We start from the raw sequence: 20,968 nt of genomic DNA, 5'->3' as shown, positions 1-20,968 counted from the left end.
CTGACGGACATTTAAAGATGTAAACACATAAAGCTGTCAAAATTCTCATCAAGTGTAGGCTTAATGTACATGCTGAATTAAGCTTCAAAGAACGTTCGGTTTTTTTTTTATCATTGTCAACAGTAGGTCTTAATATATATCAGATAATCAGCTACATGAACAATAATCCTTTCAAATTTTGATTTCATTTCAAATAAATATATAATATCAAATCTACATACATGTATGTAATACATGTAGATTTTGAGAATGAATTTTTTTAAAAAATGTATTCGATTGATTTTGAGGATTTTTTTTTTTTGGAAAAGGTAAAATCAAGCTCCAGCCAGCAGATCTGTACAAATGTATAATCCCTTTAAATTTCAGTTGATATAACCAACTGATTTTAAAACAATTTAATTTAACAATTCCCATCAACTACATGTACATGGATGCATGTATGTGTAAAATGTACTCGGGAGTAGCGTAACACATGTAAGTTTGTGTTATACAGTAACAACCGAGAGAAATGTAAACATGTAGACAAGATGAACAAGGTGCATCCACTGTTTTGCTAACTTGATGTACGTGCATGTTATAACCAACACATCATTCATTTGATGAAATATTTAGAGCAATTCATTTATCGTTTATGAATGGAGGATGTGGGAGATGAGTTTTTAGGAAAGAGCTGACTTCACTCTTGAATCCTACATAAAAAATTTGACGATATAAAACATCGAACTACTAACATGATTTACGAGAAAATTTGAACGATTAAAAACCCCGATAAAAGAGTAAAATATAAATATAACTACTTTTACTGAACATTAAACACAGGTTACCATGGTGTTATGTTCACTTTGGCTAAAAATAGAGATCCAATCAAATACACTGTAACAACTTAAACCAACATTTCATTCATTGTGTGAACAGTCCTTGACCAATAAAAATATCCATTACATCTGTACATATATAAAATGAACTGGCCTTTACTGTGGTATTTCAACATCTCCATGTTGTACGCTTTCACAGTTTCTTCTTGTGGAATAAAATAAAGCTTTGTTTTCACGCACAAATTATCGTTAATTTACGTCACATCCGCGTACAAATCAGCACTATTCAATATTGAATTTGATCTCTATGACTTTATTTAAACAATGAATACATCTCGGGGCAGGGACCTTCGCACATCTAAATAAGTATTAACTTGAATCGTGAAATCCCATATTCAGTCCTGCACACAGAACAACAATCATCATTTATCTATACCGAATCTCAACGAATCCCTGCATATTACAGGCTCGTTAAATTGTTATTTGATTTTAAAAATATTTAGGTACATGCTTGTTTTACGTCCATCTAACAACTCCAATCATCGCAAACATATAACTGATGAAAATCGAAGGAATTGTCACCATACACTGTTTGACTTTGTTATTTCATTAACTAGATAATAAGCTGGTTACTATGGTAACTATAAATATATGTTTCTTGTGTACGAAAATCACAAAAAGCAGGAGAAAAAAAAAAAAAAAAATAAACATGACCAGATAAGAGAACTAATTATCATTTCTGTTTTTGATATGAATCTAACACAATATTTATTTCAATTTTGCGGCCACTTTGTCTAGTACCGTTGGTTACCATACGATTTATTAATTGATCAAGCAGATACGATTTCTACGATGGATTCTTTAATTATCTCACCAAAATTGGGACTACTTTTTTCCGAATGACTTGAAACTTTCGTTTTCCAATTAGTTATTTCGAACGGTTCTTGCGTTTCCGATGATCCAAGTTTAGTGACCGTGGCATCGTCCGAGACGGCACATTCGTACGTTCCGAGTCCATCGCAACTATCCATCGAACTTTCAGAATGTAGAGAGAGTTTTTCTGATTGATCCAATGGCTGTGTTCCATCATCATCTAGGAAACTATCATTGGTTGATTCACTGGTGTCCAACTTGGTCATGTGACTTGAAATAACGGGACAGTTTTCAGCCAGACGGTCGCGTGTTGTAGTTGTCATGGTGGTGTAAGTTGATAAAACAGGTTGTATCGTGTCGTAAGTGTTGGATTCTGGGAAGGTTTTGGCTGCGTCTGCCCAGGCTTTTGTTGTTGCGTCTGTAGGTTGAATAGGGTTCAGCATGTCTGATATGGGTTTATAAGATGTCGTTGATGGTTTTAACTCCGTGTATTTTGGCGGGGACTCTACGGGTTGCGAGATAAACTTCTGCTCGGTCATCTGACAAAATTTATGATTCTCATTTTCCTTGATGTTATACTTCAGCGTACCTTCATATGATTTAAAATGAATGTCGTCAGCAGTAATGTTACCCCCCTCTCCATTATACGATATGCTTTCACCATTGTAGGGTTTGAAATGTCCGTTAACGCCTTCCCGAGAACAATCTGAGTACGCCGCGTTGACCCCGTTAACTCCCTGCTTAAAATCGTAAACATGAGACACTGTACTATCCGCATGGTAGCCATTTTTACTATCCGTGTGATTCTGGTTGTACATTAGAACGTTGTGTATGTTATCCGTGGTGTTTGGCTGTGTCGTCATGGATACTGATGTCATGTTAGTATTTTGTAAATAGTTTTGCGTTAAAGCAGCGCGTTGCTGCTGCTGTTCGACTCCCATTGTTGCGTACTGTACTTCTTGCATCATCGCATTACACACTTCCGTATTTTGACAATCGCGACAACTGCCCAGTTCGTTACTGTTAAAATGTGACAGATCGACATCGACATCTTCATCGATATCCTTTGATTCCCGCTGCTCGTTATTTTGATCCTTCATCATTTCCTCCCTGACGTTATTCAAAGCTTTCGCTTTGATCGACTCGATTTCTTTTTTTTCCAGTTCTAATCTCATCAACGTATGAATAAAATGAGTCCGAACGCGAATCGGATTGAATTCAATTCGTCCATTCAGATTACCACATCCATCTTTGCTACAGCCACATGGGAAGGATAGACGGTCGACTTGACACTTAATCCCAGCAGCACTACAAGCGCACGTTTCCGGATCGCAGAACACCTTGCAGTCGCATCCACACACTTCCCTCGACACGCGAATATCACGACACTCCTCCTTCTCCTCGCTCTCAATTTTTTTAACGCCCGATGTTCTGAGCATTAAACGCCTCTGTCTGATCGGCACGGGTTGAAGGAAATAACAATCGTCATAGTCACTATCGGAATCACTTCCGGACGACATATCCTCCGCGTTCTGAGGTACGACACTCTGTAATAAGGGACTAGGAAAGCTCTTGCCTTGACGACGTTGCTCTTCAATGATCATGCGGTGCAAACGTTTCTGTTCTTTGGCGTAGGATGAAACGGTGAATACCTGATCGTGGTTGTGGGAACTGGCCATACCTGTTAATAAAACAAACAAATAAAATAACCATAGTGATCCAATCTGATTAAAACACAGATCCTATTTCGTTTCATTTTTTATAGTTCAAAATTTCGTTTTACTTGTCTTTACTGCACTAGGATCTGGAAGAGTTGTTATATTACCGGCGTTCTGTCTGGTTGAAGTGAGGGATTACCCAATGAAATAGTCTGTTACAGTGAGTTCTTGGCGTGCAATGCACGGAACTGTGGGTAACCCACTAGAAACTGATTGATTAATCAATATCTGATGTTATACGGTCAAAAGCCGCTCGTACGACCCCTGACGCAACCTTCCAATACAACTTGTCAGATTTTCAGGTACATGTAGTGTAGGACATGGAATGTATAGATCTGTATTCTAATCAGATTGGTAGTGATCAATCTTTATACGTCCCCATTGAGAGAAATGGGGTTTAATGTTCACTCAACACAACTAGGTCATTTCGGGACTAACATGTTCAGTTTTATTTTAATAATTTGCTTGCACGTAGGCGTCTTTAGCAATGGGAGGAAACCGGAGGACCCAGAGAAACACCACGTGGTTGGACAGGCGACCCTACTCCTTGCCACATACAACCGGGGGAATCTAAACCACGCCAGTTGACTCAATGACAGCCATTACGATACAAGGCACATGCTCTAACCATTAGAGCCATCCAACCCTGTCATTTTTTATAGCATCTAAGGTTGAGTAGTGTTCTCCCTGAGAAGTACTAAAGAAACCTTAGATGCCATAAAAGATGGTTGAATAAGAAACTTTGATTGGATCCAAATCATAAAAACCATACCAGAAAATCCTGATGAACTTTCTCGGCTATAACCCGGGAGCCAACGTCTTACTTACTGAGTTACTGCGGCTCCCAAGGCAGAGAGAAACTTACCTAATGTAGAACCACCTTCGCTAGGAACACAAGTAAAGCCTTGAGCTCGTGGAAAATAAAACACTTTAACATGATCAAACTTGACAGACTTCTTTAACTTCTTACGTTTACGATCCATATCTGAAATAAATTAAAAAGTATTATTAATATTTTTGACCATTTCGATGGATTGTGGAAAATAATGTTATGGTAATTCTGTCATAAAATGAAATACAAATTATTACTAATATTTTTGACTGGCCTAATGACCATTTTAATGGACTGTGGAAAACAATGTAATGGTGATTTAAAATCTCGTCAACACTTCTGTCATAAGAGAATAACAGAACACATGCTTAATTTTTTTCTGAAGACATGTCATGACCAGACCACCCAAACAATGCACTTACATGTACATGCAGGTAACTTATCACCAACCATCCATATATAAGGAAACAGGGTGTTCACATAGAGAGGTGATTGAGAAAGAAATGACGTTTAATGTCAACCAGTCATTGTTGTTTGTATTTCAGAGACGAGCTGAAAAAACCCTTAATCAACAATTTGAAAAAATAGCTCCCCTAAAAAAGCTCTCCCGATTTCGATAAGAAAGAGTGATTTAGAAATTAAGCAGAGTTATTAGATGTGTCTATGGGAAAATCAATAACTGCATAGTACGAGGGTTATTCCTGGTTTCATAAATGATAATAAACTGCCTGTGACTTTGTAGAGTGATTTTCAATTTTAAGGGGAGGGAGACAAACCTCCCCTCACTCAACATTTAGGTGCATGACAGGCACTCGAGAGGTATCACTCGCCTTAAAAACAATGACTGGTTAACTCAACACAAACTAGGTCCTTCCGGAACTAAAATATTGTTCAATTTAATTTCAATAATTTGCTTGTGCGTAGGGGTCTTCAGAGCTTATAGAGGAAACCAGAGTACCCAGAGAAAACCTACGAAGTTGGCCAGGCAACCGTACAACTTGCCACGTACTTGCGCAATGGGAGGAAACCGGAGGACCCAGAGAAAAACCACAAGGTTGGACAGGCGACCCTACTCCTTGTCACATACAACCGGGGGAATCTAAACCACACCACTTGACTCAAGGACACACCTTTTTTTTTTATGATCTAACGTACAGGACCACCCAACCCCCTATATTAGAGAGGATTGTCTGTCTGATACGCCCGAATAGAAGATACATATAGATTTACATAGTACTAGTAGAGATTAAACTACTACACAGTTTTACTCAAAATTGTTCGCCTTATTTTAACTAAAATATAGCCCTTTATAAAACTTTTGTTGTTTTAATGTATCAAATACATCAATAAGAAACTATGTGCTAATTTTTGTGTTTCTGGATCAAAGAGTGATTGAAGGTTGACTTGTACAGGTCTTTCAATCACAATGAAATACATGTGGAATAACTTCTTTATATGTTTAGTTAATACCAATAATATTACATACTTATTATTGACTGAGGAACATCAGTGCTGCCATCTGTTTGAGCGCTACAGTTACTACTGTCGTCTGATTCTAGAGACGGTGATACCTCTCCCTCCTTCTCCTCGCCATCATCATCAAACTTTCTCTTTGGCATTTCTTCGTCTTCGTATTCAACATCCACTGACTAATTTAACATTTCTTTTCTGGAAAAAATAAATAAAAAATAATAATAATCGTCTACATTCACCATGTTTTCTATGATCAAGGAGCCACTACATGTAGGGTGACCCGTGCACTCTACAGAAAGTTGGTCTTTTTACAGCTGTAAAAAATCTATTGTTGACGATTTTGAATAGCAGTAAAATTTAACTTCTTGGTTATTACAGCAGCTTTAGAAATTACGTTTGTTTTATTTTTTAAATTGCTTTATCATTAACTGTACCGTTAGTACAAATACTATCTCTGAATCGCTTTCTTTAGCAGGAACATGATACTAACAGTAGTTTCATTTTACTTTTACAAGTTTCTTAAAACAATTGTTGAGTTGTCTAAAGTGCTTATTTCTAAATTCAATTCCTTGCTCTAGCTTTCTGTTATGTTTCGTAAAAAAGTAGTCTTGATTATCCCGACCTGTCAATCAGACGTAGAATGGTTGATAGACTGGTTAAGCAAGACTAATTTCAAAACAAGGGCACGTAACCTATCTTTTACTCAAAAGTGTCTGGATGTTATGGACGACATTTGGAACCAGTTTTCAGTCTATTATTTATAGATGATTAATGGTCATAGCTAATTAAGTACAACATGATCGTTTATTTAGTGACTATAATTGTGTGAAACTGATTTGAGGCTTGGCATATATATAAATATTGTGGCGTAATTGTCGAGATATTTGGAGATATTTATTTATGGTGGGTCACCCTACTACATGTAACACAATCGGATTTAAACACAGATACTATTTCGTTTCGTTTTTTATAGTTCAAAATTCTGTTTGACTTGTCTTTACTACACTAGGATCTGGAAGAGTTGTTATATTACATGTACCAACGTTTTGGCTGAAGTGATGGATTAGCCAATGAAACGGTCTGTTACGACGAGTTCTTGGCGTGGGATGCACAAAACTGTGGGTAAGCCACTAGAAATGTCAATGCTGATTATTGCTGATTGATTAATCAACGTCAGATGTCATATCAACGTTGACGAAACCTTTCGGTACATCTTCATAGTGTAGGCCATAAAAAGTATAAAGAAACAGAATGAAATATAGAACTGTATTTTAATCAGATTGCATGTAACTGATCCCGATATGAATAATCACCAAACTGGGGGGGGGGGGGGGGAATTATCAAAATCACTGTTGAATAAGTTAATTACTGAGATCATAAACAACATTGTCAATTCTCACTAAGGTTTGACTGATATTGATAGTAGGTGACAAGTTGATTCAACTTGACATGAAATTCAACACGGGAGGCCTAAAAGATCGTAATCATCAATTAATTAATTAAAGTCTATGATTATCATTTAAGGGAGTCTGAATCAATCCCTTGCAAATTACAATATTGTGAAAGCTGAATCAGTCCAAAACAGTTTCAGTGAGCAAAATGATCAATGGGTCCGACCAAGTTTCAGTCTTGACCGACATGGAACCCCTACATTCAGTAATGACCGGCATATACGACCGACATGGAACCCATACATTCAGTCATGACCGGCATATACAACCGACATGGAACCCCTGGTTCAATTAAATTCAGTATTTACAAAGATACTGTGTGTATATATATATATATATATATATATATATACATGTAAGATGAATTGAAAATTTTGTCTACAACATTCTGCATCCACTGCGGACAATATTCATGGGATATGGCCAACATTCCATCCGAACCTATGATTTTCAAATGCTTGGTTATGGCATGATTCAGCTACCCAATAATGTATTGTTCATTTACAACTCGAAAGTAAAAATGTAGTAAAAATTACTGTCAGATATTTTGGGGGCGGAAGAAATAGACCCCAGGGTGAGCACTGGACGTATGTATTTAAATTACATGTATCATATGTTCACCCTACTTTCATTTTCAAAAATAATCTCAAGGCAGAAAAACCCTACTCCTTGTCACCACTCAGGCCTACTTCTAAGTCTCGATTACCCAGTTTATCATTAAATTTTTAAATCTCTTGTGTGTTATAATCCAATTAAATGTCAGTCATCTGATATTCTAGAGGGTTGATTAAAGGCTGGTCATGTGAATAAAAAAAACTGTGAAAGGCAGATTTAGCTGTTACATAATTATGTTTAATCTCAATAAATTAAACAATAAATTAGAAGAGGGAGAGAGAGAGAGAGAGAGAGAGAGAGAGAGGGTTTAATGTCCGCTTGACTCAAACTAGGTCATTTCGGACTAACATATGGTTTCCTCCCACTGCATAGGAGTCTTTAGCAGTGGGAGGAAACTTGAGGACCTGGAGAAAACCCACGAGGTTGGACACACCACTCAACTCCTTGTAACTACATGTACAAATGAGGAATCAAAACCAAACCACTTGACTCAATGACAGACTGTCTGATACAACACGCATGCGTTAACTATTCGGCCACCCATCCTCCCCTCCACAACAAATTAAATGGTAATCAATGTTAATTGACTATCAGTTTTACAAAATTGTACCTGGTGTAAAAAATACATGAATACATGTAGATGGATAGGTTTGACAGTCGACCCTACTCCTTGTCACCTATGGATGAGGGGTCAAAGTCACGCACCTTGACTCAATGACAGACATTAAGATCTAAACAATTCTTCCACCCAATCCTAGAAATTAAATATCAGAAACGACTAACCTACATGAAGTACTTGCCATTGAGGCCAGATGTGACTGGATTTATTAAAATAATATCAAAACAAATCTGAGAAGACATTGTCCAAAATTTCACAATATGATCCGCAACATTAATAAATATTTCAATGTGGGTGTACATGTATAAAAAATGTCAGGTATAAGTATTAATTCCTTAGTTCCTCAATTTTAAAAATTAAAATTATTATTTATAAGTTTATTTATTTTAATTTCAGTAATTACAAAGGTATGATAAACTGAAATTTTTCTAAAATTCCAACCAGACTTATCATATCTTACATGTAGTTAATTTAAATCTTTACAAAGGTATGATGACATCATCCCGGGGTTTAAAGACCTGCTTATAAATCCATCCTTCTACGATGGGTAGTATGTTCAATCTAGTTGGGGTGCAAGATTGAACATACAATAACTCAACAAATCAATTCTTCTTGGTATATTTATCTTTCTTGTAACAATACTTAAACAATAATATCTACAATAATGACCCACAGGCTAGGTAACTTAATAAGGAACAGTGTCTAAGAAATAACTTATCAGAGACCAGGGGCCTGTTTCACAGAATTTTAACTAAGATAAAATCCAAATTTTAGTAATTTGATTGGATAATATTAGATTGATTTTGGTGCTTAGCCAATCAAAATTAAAGTATCTACTAAAATTTGAATTTTATCTTTAGTTAAGATTTCAAGAAACAGGGCCCTGCCCTTCAATATATCCTGGCTTTGATTAGACTCCAAGCTAATCTGTAATCTCTGGGACCTCAAATTAACTATGTTCTAATTCTACCTGGTTATAATGAACAGAAAATTTTAGAAAATTCCAACCAGAAGAACACCTATCTTACATGTAGTTTGTTTTCTTAATTAAATTAATAAACAATGATCAATACGAGAACTGTACAGCCTGGATTACGCCATAATAACTGAAGACATTTTCTAAAAATAGTAACAATGATCATCAACTTTAATAATTAATATTTAGATATTATTATTACCTAACAACCTGTTTGTTTACGTGCAAATTGATGGATTTTAAAACCTGTTCTTCACACCTCATCAACCCAGTCGATAGAGAATCAATACCGAAAGATGTAAACGATGTATTAACTGTTTAACAGTAATTCATAGCCTTCCTATATGTATTATATATTAACTGACTAACAGTATCACAAATCCCCTACTTAACCTCCCCATAACGTAATTAAACACAGCCATTTAACCTACTTGTTACGCGATGCACAACAAATTGCCTTGGTATATTAACACAATGTTATCCGACTAACAGAAACACATATCCCCCTACTTAACCTCCCCGTAACGTAATTAAACACAGCCATTTAACCTACTTGTTACGCGATGCACAACACAATGCATCCATTTCGTCACAAAGTTGACGCGACTCTCACTCCATACTGATCTCATTCTATTTAATAGTTTTATCACTCCATATAATCCACCAGTACTGCAGCCGACCGACAGCGCACGCGTTCCGTGGGTGACGAATCTTTACACTCTCTATATTTACCAAGTTCTAGCCGAGGTTGTCATGGATACTAGACAATTTCTAGATTAACGGCGAGGTTTGGTAGAATGAGTTTCATTGAGAGGAGTGGAGAAATCAATAACTTATAATGTCACTATCTCCACTCCAGCTGTATAAATCAATGGTAATTCAAGCCAGGGTAACACTGTCAGTAATTATTGAATGATATATATACGTGTTGTTTGTGATGTCCTGTAGACCTACACACAGACACACACACATACACCCACAAATAAATCTATATATATACGTCGTTATTAAAGGGTCTTCCTATCTACTTTAAAGGGACATCTCTACTTTTGATGACTGCCACAAGCATACTAAACTTAGGCTGTCTGTCTACAGTTAACTCCGCTTGAGAACAGACACTAAGATACATGTAGTTGACCGACATTTTAAGTCTTAAATCGACGATTTTAGTCAAAAACACTAAGTATACTTTAAGAGAATTTTGTTAAAGTAGTTATTCTGTTTCCATTCAATAAAATTGAAAAAGTTTATTTAGTCTTTGTGTGTATGACAGATGTGAAACAGAGTAGACCACATTAAAACAGTATACTTATTTTTTGATATGGCGGCCATTAAGGGCAGAGATCTATATTTGAAGTATGAAGTAGATGGTGCTCTGTGTGCAGAATGTGCCAAAGTCCTTTTGAAAACATTTTGTGTGGAATAGTGTAGTAAAGTTATTGTCTCTATTCCTTATTCAAGTGAAATGAAATGAAATGAAATGGGGTTTAACATCCCACTGCCCTACACTGACTGGGCTAATGATGACAGTGTACTATGAGTATGAGGGAAATTTTGCCTGGACAGTGGCACTACGGCCTACTCTTATTTTGAGGGTTCTTTTACGTTCACGTCAATGTGACCATGGTTTTTCATCCTATCCGATCGACTATACATTGTTCCTTGCCAAGCTCTTGATCATACAACGCTGACAAGGAAGAATCACACCAGAAAATCCTGATGAACTTTCTTGGCCAACACTGGGATCGAACATGGGACCTCCAGGTTAGCAGGCCAATGCCCTACTCACTGAGCCATCAGATGGAATCGAAAGATGATTATGGTTTGAATAAGTTAATTAATGTCTAATTAATAGTTTATATAACATTTAAGGCCTAAAGAAAGACCTGCAATACATGTGGTAGATTTAGCCCTTACATAATGTATTTTTAATTAAATATTAAATAATTAATTTACCGTCAAAAATTATACATCGTCCATGAACTGCAAATGACAATAAGCGACTCCATTTAGTTACTCGCCTACATGTACGTATTGATGAACACCAATAAGCAACTTCTCAATGTGTTACTCGCCTACATGTACGTATTGATGAACATCAATAAGCAACTCCTCAATGCATTACTCGGCTACATGTACGTATTAATGAACACCAATAAGCGACTTCTCAATGCGTTACTCGGCTACATGTACGTATTGATGAACACCAAGAGAAATCATTCAAACATGCATTATTTAACAGCTAAGTCTGGGCCTGAGAAATATGAACTTGCGTCTGACATTGTTTCTGAAAGGCGTCTTATTTCCAGACTTGAACAACTGAATTCTGAGAGTTCCTAGTGCCTCAAAATTTGTCAATCCAATAACCAGAGAGAGAGAGAGAGAGAAATGGGGTTTAACGTCCACTCGACACAAACTAGGTCATTTCGGGACTAACATATGGTTTAATTTTATTTCTATAATTCGCTTGTGCGTAGGGGTCTTTAGCAGTGGGAGGAAACCGGAGGACCCGGAGAAAACCCACGAGGTTGGACAGACGACCCTACTCCTTGTCACGTACAACCGGGGATTTGAAACCACGCCAGTTGACTCAATGACAGACTTTATGATACAGCGCGCGCACACTAACAATTAAGCCATCGAACCCCCCTCAATCCAATAACCAACTAATTCTATGACAATAACGTATCCAAGGGCCACAACTGTACATGAATTTGATATAAAACAATGTTTGTGTTCACATAGAATTGAAATATCTATTGGTTGTGATAATTCTCTCATTAACTATATATATTGATTATATTAAAATTCAAATAGCAACACTCGGAAATAATGATTATTTAGTTCTCTCTATAACTTCACATACAATTAATGTACTTGTAGGTCTACTGTTAATAAAGGTCACCTCGATTGGCAACTAATTTAAGGAATTGAGTAATTAAAGTTAAACTCTTTATTTAAGAAATGTTTGGTAACAACGTACATGTATACACAGTATAAGTCTTCAATGTACATACATGTACATGTAGATGACATACAGCTTATATTAAATACATATACATGAAATAGGTTTTCATTCCATGTGACAAGCCAGAGAAGGGATGGATCCAGAGGGAGTGGGGGGGGGGGTCCACTCCACCCCACCCCACCCTTACTCAGATATATATGAGAAAAAATTGTAAAACAACACTTTTATAAGTAGAGTGTCATGGTCGTGTACTTTATCATCAGATGGTGGGATGGGATGGGCATTCATAGCGCGAGATAATGATATAGACATATGTGATATCACAATTAATGCTTTGCTTCAATATCATTGAATCACAATGTGATCCTATTAATTCATAATACAAATTTACGTTGAATTTCACTCTTTAAAAAGCTCACATTTCCTTAACAGGAACCTGGCAAACCCTCTCCTGCAAAAATTCCTGGATTCGCCCCTGTATTGATGGTACATGTACAGTGTAATATACTATTGGATAAAACTTAAAGTCTGATATTTTATCACAATACATGTAAGAATCCCCAGTAAATTACAATATATCTCTATATGAATATCAGTCCAAAATGGTTCCCCATTCAATATTGTCAAAGAAATATCTCTATATAAATATCGGTTCAAAATGCTTCCCCTCCCCGTTCAATATTGTCAAAGAAATATCAGTAATTAGTGTAATATTTTGTTTGTGACCGGAACCAGCCTAGACCCATATTCTCTGTGTGAAGATTGAAGATGATATCTATTATAATTTAATAACAACCTGGTTACTTTAATAACACTCTGTCATCCATGGCTTCCATAATAAACACCAATACTATATAGCTGCAGGCTTATTTTCTCTGGTTATCAACAGATGTGTTCATGTTATTCTCAAATTACAGAAATACATCTAGCTAAAAGCTATTCGAAGTGTCTGTCAACAATAAATTTCAAATATAATCCTTAAGCATTAAGTGATTGAACACATTAAAAAACACAACACAATTTATATGGAATACAATCACTGGTTTATACACATATAGCACGACGTTTCGACAAGTATTCTCTTATGTTACCCAGTACAAATAATGTTTTCAAATACATTAAAAACTGAGTAAGAGAGAGAGAGACAAATAGGTCATTTCGAGACTAACATATGGTTCAATTTTATTTCAATAATTCGCTTGCGCGTAGGGGTCTTTAGCAGTGGGAGGAAACCAGAGGACGCACCAGGTTGGACAAGCGACCCTACTCCTTGTCACAACCGGGGAATAGAAACCATGCCAGTTGTCTCAACGACACACTAACCATTCGGCCATCCAAACACCCCCCCCCCCACTATGACAACGACTTTGTTTGTCATTTTGTACAGCACAAACTTCTACAACTTTTTAAAATGTCATATTACAATGTAGTTTTGTAGCGCCCTCAAGACAACAATGATCAATGTCCAATAGAAACCGTTATTTCCAACTGATTTTTTATGTCCTTGTGAGATTCCAATAAAACTTTCCTTAGTTTTTCCCTGACTGCTCTACACAGTTGAAGTTATCAGTTGATAATTTGCAAGTGTAAACTGGGCTTTATAAAAGCGTTTTAAATCAATAATGATTGTATAGAGAAGTTACTGACTGCTCCCACCACCAGCCTACAAGATGTAATAACACACTGATATTCTCTCCTCTAGTCTAACACTATGACACCTACATATACAGCCATGATTCTATATAATAACCAGTCAGCTTCTCTAGGCCTAACACTATATACAACCTGAGATTAAAAGAGCTAAATCGCTAATATTTGGGACCTAGAAATTAACCCAAATGGGTCACAACTCATATAATAATGTAATCTGATTGTATATAAACTGATGTACATTTAATTTTTTCCGTTTTGACTCTAATTTCAAATCGGTTATGTCCAGCGAAATACGGCATGAGTCTTAACCGAATGACAATTTCTAGCGTCTGGTTATTCCGGTCTATTGTGCATGCTCTCCAGAAAAGATATAGCGTCACCGTTTGACATGAGTTGTGGAATATGTCTAGCCTCGTTCTTTCTGGTCACTTGTTACAAATGACACTGAAATGCACTATGGTAAAATGTTTATTTTGTCTTAAATATTGGCTATCAGAAGCCTATCTTTTCCCAGTAAGATCACAACATCAGTGTTGAAGTTGATCTGAATTGACAAATAATTTGTGTTTTCAACGTGTAAGACTTTGGATGATAGTGAGTTAGAGACTTAGCTACTTTAATGGTTGTCAGCTTCTCTAGGCCTAACACCATATTACAATTTATAACACATACAGCCATGATTTTATATAATAACCAGAGATTAAAGATACATTCCCGCGTACAAACTGAGTGATTTAATAAAAACATATTCAAAGTAATTAATTTGTCATAATTTTGCTTCAAATCCTTCTCAAACATTGTAATTGCGAAGGAATGTCCTGCTATAAAAATTTGATCAAACCATGTCATGTTTACGTCACGTGACTTACCTCTCTTGGAAGTCAGAGGAGAATTCATTGCATACATAAGACGATGTTGTCTTTAATCGCTTACTATTTATTACAAATATTGAATCCTAATCAAATTCTCGGATTATCCACTACCGGCGTCTTTTTCCGTCATTTTTATCTCAGAAAGTGTTGTACGTCTAACTCTTCATAAAGTTTATCAACTTGTATATCAAGCGCTCAATGTGTGACCTTTGACATCACGCGTGCGAAAATTCCAAATCGTCGGGCTGTCGATTAGGGGAACCCTTACATTTTTGTCTTGTATACGCTCCATGAGTGTTTTTCGGGGAATCCAGTATTTTTCTAGTAAGATTGGACATCTCTACTTTCCATACATGTACATGTCATGTATGTATAAAATTACCATGCTTTTATTGGAAATAACCACCGGATAAATACTCTTCTGGGAACCCATCTTTAATGACAGTCAGCTTCTCTAGGCCTAACACTATATAACATTCTATATAACACACATATAATAATAAGGGAGTCGTGGTGGCTCAGTGAGTAAGATGTTGGCTCGCTAATCTGGAGGTCATATGTTCGATTCTGAAATTATTATTACCATGGTTCCCACTTGTCAGTGGTGCAGCCGCAGGACCTGACAAGGGACAACATATAGTCATTGGGTTAGGACTAAAAACCGAGGTCCTGTGTACACATTGTCGATCGTACTTGAATTGATGACCATGCCTTTCACTTTTATCGAAGAGGCTCACCCCCCTTGAAGAACAACAAGGCGAGTTTGTTAGAATGCAGTACCTGGTCTCAAAATATTTATATTTTCTGACAAATGCTCTTAATTAGCAGTTTGCATACACAAATGAAATGAAATGGGGTTTAACGTCCTACTGTTCTGCTCCTATACTGGTCTAATGAAGATGGACATATGCCATACAGTGTGCTATGAGGGAAATTTTGCTCGGGCAGCGGCACTATCGCCTACTCTTATATTGAATTCCAACTGCCAAGGGATCTTTTACGTGCATTCCAATGTATACATGGGACCTCGGTTTTCCGTATCATCCGAAGGACTAGACAGCTGTCCTTGTCAGGTCCTCCGTCCTGCATCACTGACAAGGGGGAACCACGCCAGTTTGCATACACATACATTGTACAATGTTGAATATGGCCAGTCTGTCTCTTCAATCTTCAGATGGAATACAGGAAGATAGTACCTGTCCCATTTATACCCGTAAACGTCTTTCGATAGAATATAGACAAATAAAGAGGGTCTGACCCATTTATATCAGTAAATGTCGACTAGCTACTGAGTAGTTTTTCTGATTCCAAAAAGATGAAGCTGTGGCAGAAATAGTGCACCATGCAGAATATACTTAATGCTTACTTTTTGTTAGGATAAACGGACACCTAATACCAAACACTAAATTAAATCCAAGTCAACATTATACAGATTAAGGTCAAACTTTCTGTCCAACTCCAAGTGTCATTTCGCAATGTTGCTAAATTTGGCCACTTTTCTCTCGGTACGCATCATTTCATCTGAGTTATTGACAGCTGCAACAATTTAATTATCAACATTGCTTATTGGTGGATGAATCTAACGACATTAAAAAAACTTTTATAGGAGATGTTGAAATAAATGATCTAATCAAATAAAATCATCGGTTTTTTTTTAACCCAAAAATCAACGAGGACAAGTATTTTTAATTATTTTGTTTTAAATATTAAATCAGGTGACTAATGTGTAAAATATAAGACGGAAATAACCAACCCTACATGTAGCCATTTTTTATTATTATCATCTATATTTAAGTTGTGGCTATAATCTCAGCTTAATAACAGATTAACATTTTTAAAAACATCAGTTCAGTCGTACATTTGTACCTAATTTCAATGCTATTTAAAGTATCTAAACAACTAACTCAATATTTTCCATAGTGTGAAATTAGAATAGGAACACTACACAAATTAAAATTCAATATTCGTCCATTTCAATCAATATTGATGTTGTTATGCTGTGAAAATATGGGATCCTTATATCCAATATGTAAGACATACATGTATAAACATTTTAAAATCACTACATGAATCATTTATTTCTATAGTTTCGGACACCATTTATAATAAACAAAGAAAACATATCCTACAAGACAGCGCAAAAGTAATGAGTAAAATTGGCTGATTCACAAAATGACAAAATAATAATTAGAAAATGTGTAGAATGGATGAAGCAGGTGTTAATGGGCGTCCTTGCTAGAGAGAGATAAAGGGGAATAATTTATAGGTGACACCATATGATAGAGGAGGCGGTGCCACCTGACCATTGTTTACCTTACAGCATTGTTTTCCTACAGGTACATTCATTACGAACTGGTGTGTTGACAAATGTTACTTTTGGTCTTTAATATAGAATTTAATCCCGATACTTCGAAATACATTTCTCTTACCATCGATAAGGTCACAGGGAACCGCATTTTTACTAGCGACACCTGGAGGATGTCCATTGATAAGAAATTACAATGAATTTTTTAAAAATCTCTTTATATAAAATTATATACATTCAGCCCGTCTTCATTAGCCCAGTCGGAGCAGAACAGTAGAACGTTTACCTCATTTCATCTATATAAATTCAGAGTACATTAATATACTTTATGGGCTTTTAGGTTACAAATAATAGAGCCATATGTCCTTTAAATATGATACAAGCTACATTGATTTACATGTAGGTCAAACTCAAAATAAAGTATAAATATATATATACCATTTTGATTTGTTGTGTCATTTCGAACAGACTCGGCGGAAGATCAGCGGAAATCGACTTGTTTACAGATTTTAATAGAAATATGATACAAACAGCATGTACCTGTCTGTGTGGGGGTGGGTAGGCGTGTAGGATGCCAAATCGGTTTTCGCGGGTGCATTAGATCACAAGGTCTGAGATTGAGTCACGTATGTGGAAAGGGGTAGGGTCATCTGTCAAACCTTGTGGGTTTTCTTAGGATCTTCGGTTTCCTCCCAAAGCTCAAGACCCCAATTCACAAGCAAATTATTCAAATAAAATTGAACCATGTGTTAGTCCCAAAATGACATAATTTGTGTCGAGTAGACATTAAACCCCATCTCCCTCCTCTCTGTAGACTGATTTGGATACAAACTTGTACTGGTTTCATTTGTTTGATCATTTCGATCAGTGATTGGACAAGCATTAAACAATCAAATTTTCTGTTATAACGGACATTGGCTGGTTCACTACCACCAGTACTTTTAGAATAAATTTTGGTTCACTGTATCAACAACACACTCGGTTATATATGTATCTACTGACATAAAATTTTCAAAAAAATAAACCAAGACATACATGTACAGTAGAACACCAATGAAAACGACAGTTTAATATAAAACATTGGGTGTCAGTTCAGTGGTGGTCGATAGTTTATCTGGCAAAATGAAATTGGGTTTAAGGTCCTACATTTCTGCACTGACTTTGTCAGGTAAAACTAAAAACATTATTTCCAAATATAAGTACCTACTGGTAATAAGAGCTCTCTTACATATTAACATGGTTAGACAAATGAGAGAGAGAGAGAGAGAGAGAGAGAGAGAGAGGGGGGGGGTAATGCCCCCTGGATACAAACTCCTTACAACCCCAATTGCAAACCTTCCTAGGCTCTTCTTCTGAGTGAGAGAAGCTGGGAGATGATCAACCCTTGATATTTTGATGTTGTCAAGTCTTCATTAAACATGAAATAATCTTTTTGTGTATTCTTTCACAAAATACACATATAGACATTTTAATTCGATGTATTCTTCCACAATATACACATAGACTTTCTGTGTATTCTTCAACAATACACATAGACTTTATGTGTATTTTCCACAATACATATACGCATAGACTTTCTGTGTACCATTCTTTAACAATATACAGTACATCATCTGTGTATTCTTCCACAATATACACATAGACTTTCTGTGTAGGCCTATTCTTCCATAATATACATCTAGACATTTTAGTGTTTTCCTCCACAACAGAATTTCTGTGTATTCCCTCATGATATAATCTACACATACATTGTAATAATAATAAATTATGAATTTGTAGAGCGCAATTCTTTCCAGTAAACTGCTCAAGAGCGCTAGTCATAAATTTGCTTGAAGATTAATGTCTTTAGCTGTGATTTAAAAATGTTTAATGTGTATGGGAAGTCTGTTCCATTGTAGAGGCTTTGTTCTCAGCTCTGTGTATTCTTCCGTATAGACTTTCAGTGCAGGTTCTACTTTTCAAAACTAATACATAAGAGGATTAAGACTTTAAATATATGCGTATTCTACAATAACTTCCAGTGAATATTCTCCAGAGTTCAAGTACTGAAATCTGTGTGAACTGATCCTTTTTTTGCTGTTATTAATGTTACGGCTAATCTCTGTTTACAAGAATTAGCGATGCAACGTTTATTCTGAATATAGTTGGAATTTGACAGTATTTCTTTAAATCAATCAAAATGGTAAATATCCTATTCCTATTAAAATAAACAGGACCATTTAAATGTATCTTTTATTTATGGAAAAAGATGACATCCAAGCGACTATTCTATATACCGGAAAACTACAGGAAAACACCGGAAAAACACTAAATACTAAATAGGTTTCCCGGAGCCTGGTTCTCTGCGTGCGGTTTTGGAGTTGGGTTTAGGTTTTTCCAGTATTTTAATTTAGTGTGTTTTCCAGTATTTAGTGTTTTTTCGGCGTTTTCCGGTATTTTAGTGTTTTCCGGTATATTCAGTATCACATGGGTGTTTTCCGGTATAGTATAACCCCACCTAAGCATGGAAGGTGTAGGCTATGTACTGGAGACTCATATTGGTGGTGACCACACTGCATCAAACGACAAATATTGAATATAAAATTCATTGTTTTGGATTAATTACTTTCACTCATTTATTTACCTTTATCACTATCACTAATCAGACCTTTTTTTTTTCTTATATAATTGGCTGTCATAGCAACCAAATTAATATTTCTAAATTTAAATAATTAACTAGAGGAATTGAGTATATCATTTACAAAAAGATGGTATCGTCGAACATTCAAAATCAAGCCAGAATACCATTCCACAATAAACAAAGGCCTCGACCGACTGACAGACGTGAGTCAAAAATACTTCATTTTCCCAAACCTAAATATGCCTCATTAATCACAAGCGTCTGCACAAACACGTGGGTTTGTTTACCAATTGACCATAACTGTTAAAATCATTTTGTGCTGAGGCAAAGAACCACGGTCACATCGCGCGATAATCCGCCAAGCATTCGCGGATAATTTTACTAAAATCTCTGAACCCGTTTGTCACTGAGAAATATTTTTGTGCAGAGCAAGCAGAGCAGACAATCGACAAAATCGTTCAATTTCTATCTCAAGTTTTACTCACCAATCACGACCCCACTGGCCGGTTTGTTCATAATCCGGTTATGCAGACATGAAGTGTTATTACAATTGGCCTAAATAGTAAAGTTATGTTTATAACTGTAGTTGAATTAATCACTTGAACTTGATAGTTAACTGGCCTACTACTAGTGCTTCTTCCACAATAACCACCCTGTTTACTGCTCTAGAATACAGTTCGACATCCACTACGTTAAATAGTTCGACAAAGATTCAATAGAAAATACAAAACAAGCTCATAACACATGTCTATAATTATCAATACCCTTTATTTGAATAGAGATTAAGTCAATTAGAGGTTCTATTAAATGTTTCAAGTAAATTACGACGCAGACTAAGACCATATGTATCTATCCGCAATATTTTTTCTTCGCCATGCGAAAAATTTGTGACGTCACAGTCTGAGCTGTCGCTGGTCCCACTGCCATAAATGGGGGGACTGTACCATTATCGCCAGAGGGGTGATTAACCAGAGGTTCATTTAATTGTGACGGTAGGCTAAACAATTATAACTTTTTGATCCTGTTATTAACTGATACTAAATTTAGAGTTTTATTTTTCTATCCGAACCGTATTTTACATTAAATGTTATTTATAATTTTACAGACAACATCCTAACTTTCCCCATCACACACAATGGGCGGACCTAAAACAGTTTAAAGGTTATTATTGTGTATAT

General features: G+C 36.1%; 1 protein-coding gene across 1 annotated transcript; it reads right to left on the bottom strand.

Moving 5' to 3' along the window:
* Positions 1-1,533: 1,533 nt before the first annotated feature.
* LOC126831561 (uncharacterized) lies at positions 1,534-20,437 on the bottom strand. Its single transcript, XM_050562129.2, has 4 exons — positions 20,276-20,437; positions 5,725-5,906; positions 4,272-4,391; positions 1,534-3,369 (listed from the first exon to the last, which is right to left on the bottom strand). The coding sequence occupies exons 2-4, from the start codon at positions 5,855-5,857 to the stop codon at positions 1,646-1,648; spliced, it is 1,977 nt and encodes a 658-aa protein (XP_050418086.1). The 5' UTR covers positions 5,858-5,906; positions 20,276-20,437; the 3' UTR covers positions 1,534-1,645.
* Positions 20,438-20,968: the final 531 nt, after the last annotated feature.

This window comes from Patella vulgata, chromosome 9 (assembly GCF_932274485.2).
Source record: "Patella vulgata chromosome 9, xgPatVulg1.2, whole genome shotgun sequence".
Classification (NCBI taxonomy): Eukaryota; Metazoa; Mollusca; class Gastropoda; family Patellidae; genus Patella; species Patella vulgata.
The sequence above is the reverse complement of the archived record's forward strand: the minus strand, read 5'-3'. Positions and strand labels throughout refer to the sequence as shown.

Coding starts and splice junctions, on each gene's coding strand:
- LOC126831561 (XM_050562129.2), bottom strand. CDS start 5,857: ATGCCAAAGAGAAAGTTTGATGATGATGGCGAGGAGAAGGAGGGAGAG. Junction 4,392..5,724: donor TGTTCCTCAGTCAATAATAA/GTATGTAATATT, acceptor AATTTATTTCAG/ATATGGATCGTAAACGTAAG. Junction 3,370..4,271: donor CGAAGGTGGTTCTACATTAG/GTAAGTTTCTCT, acceptor TTTTATTAACAG/GTATGGCCAGTTCCCACAAC.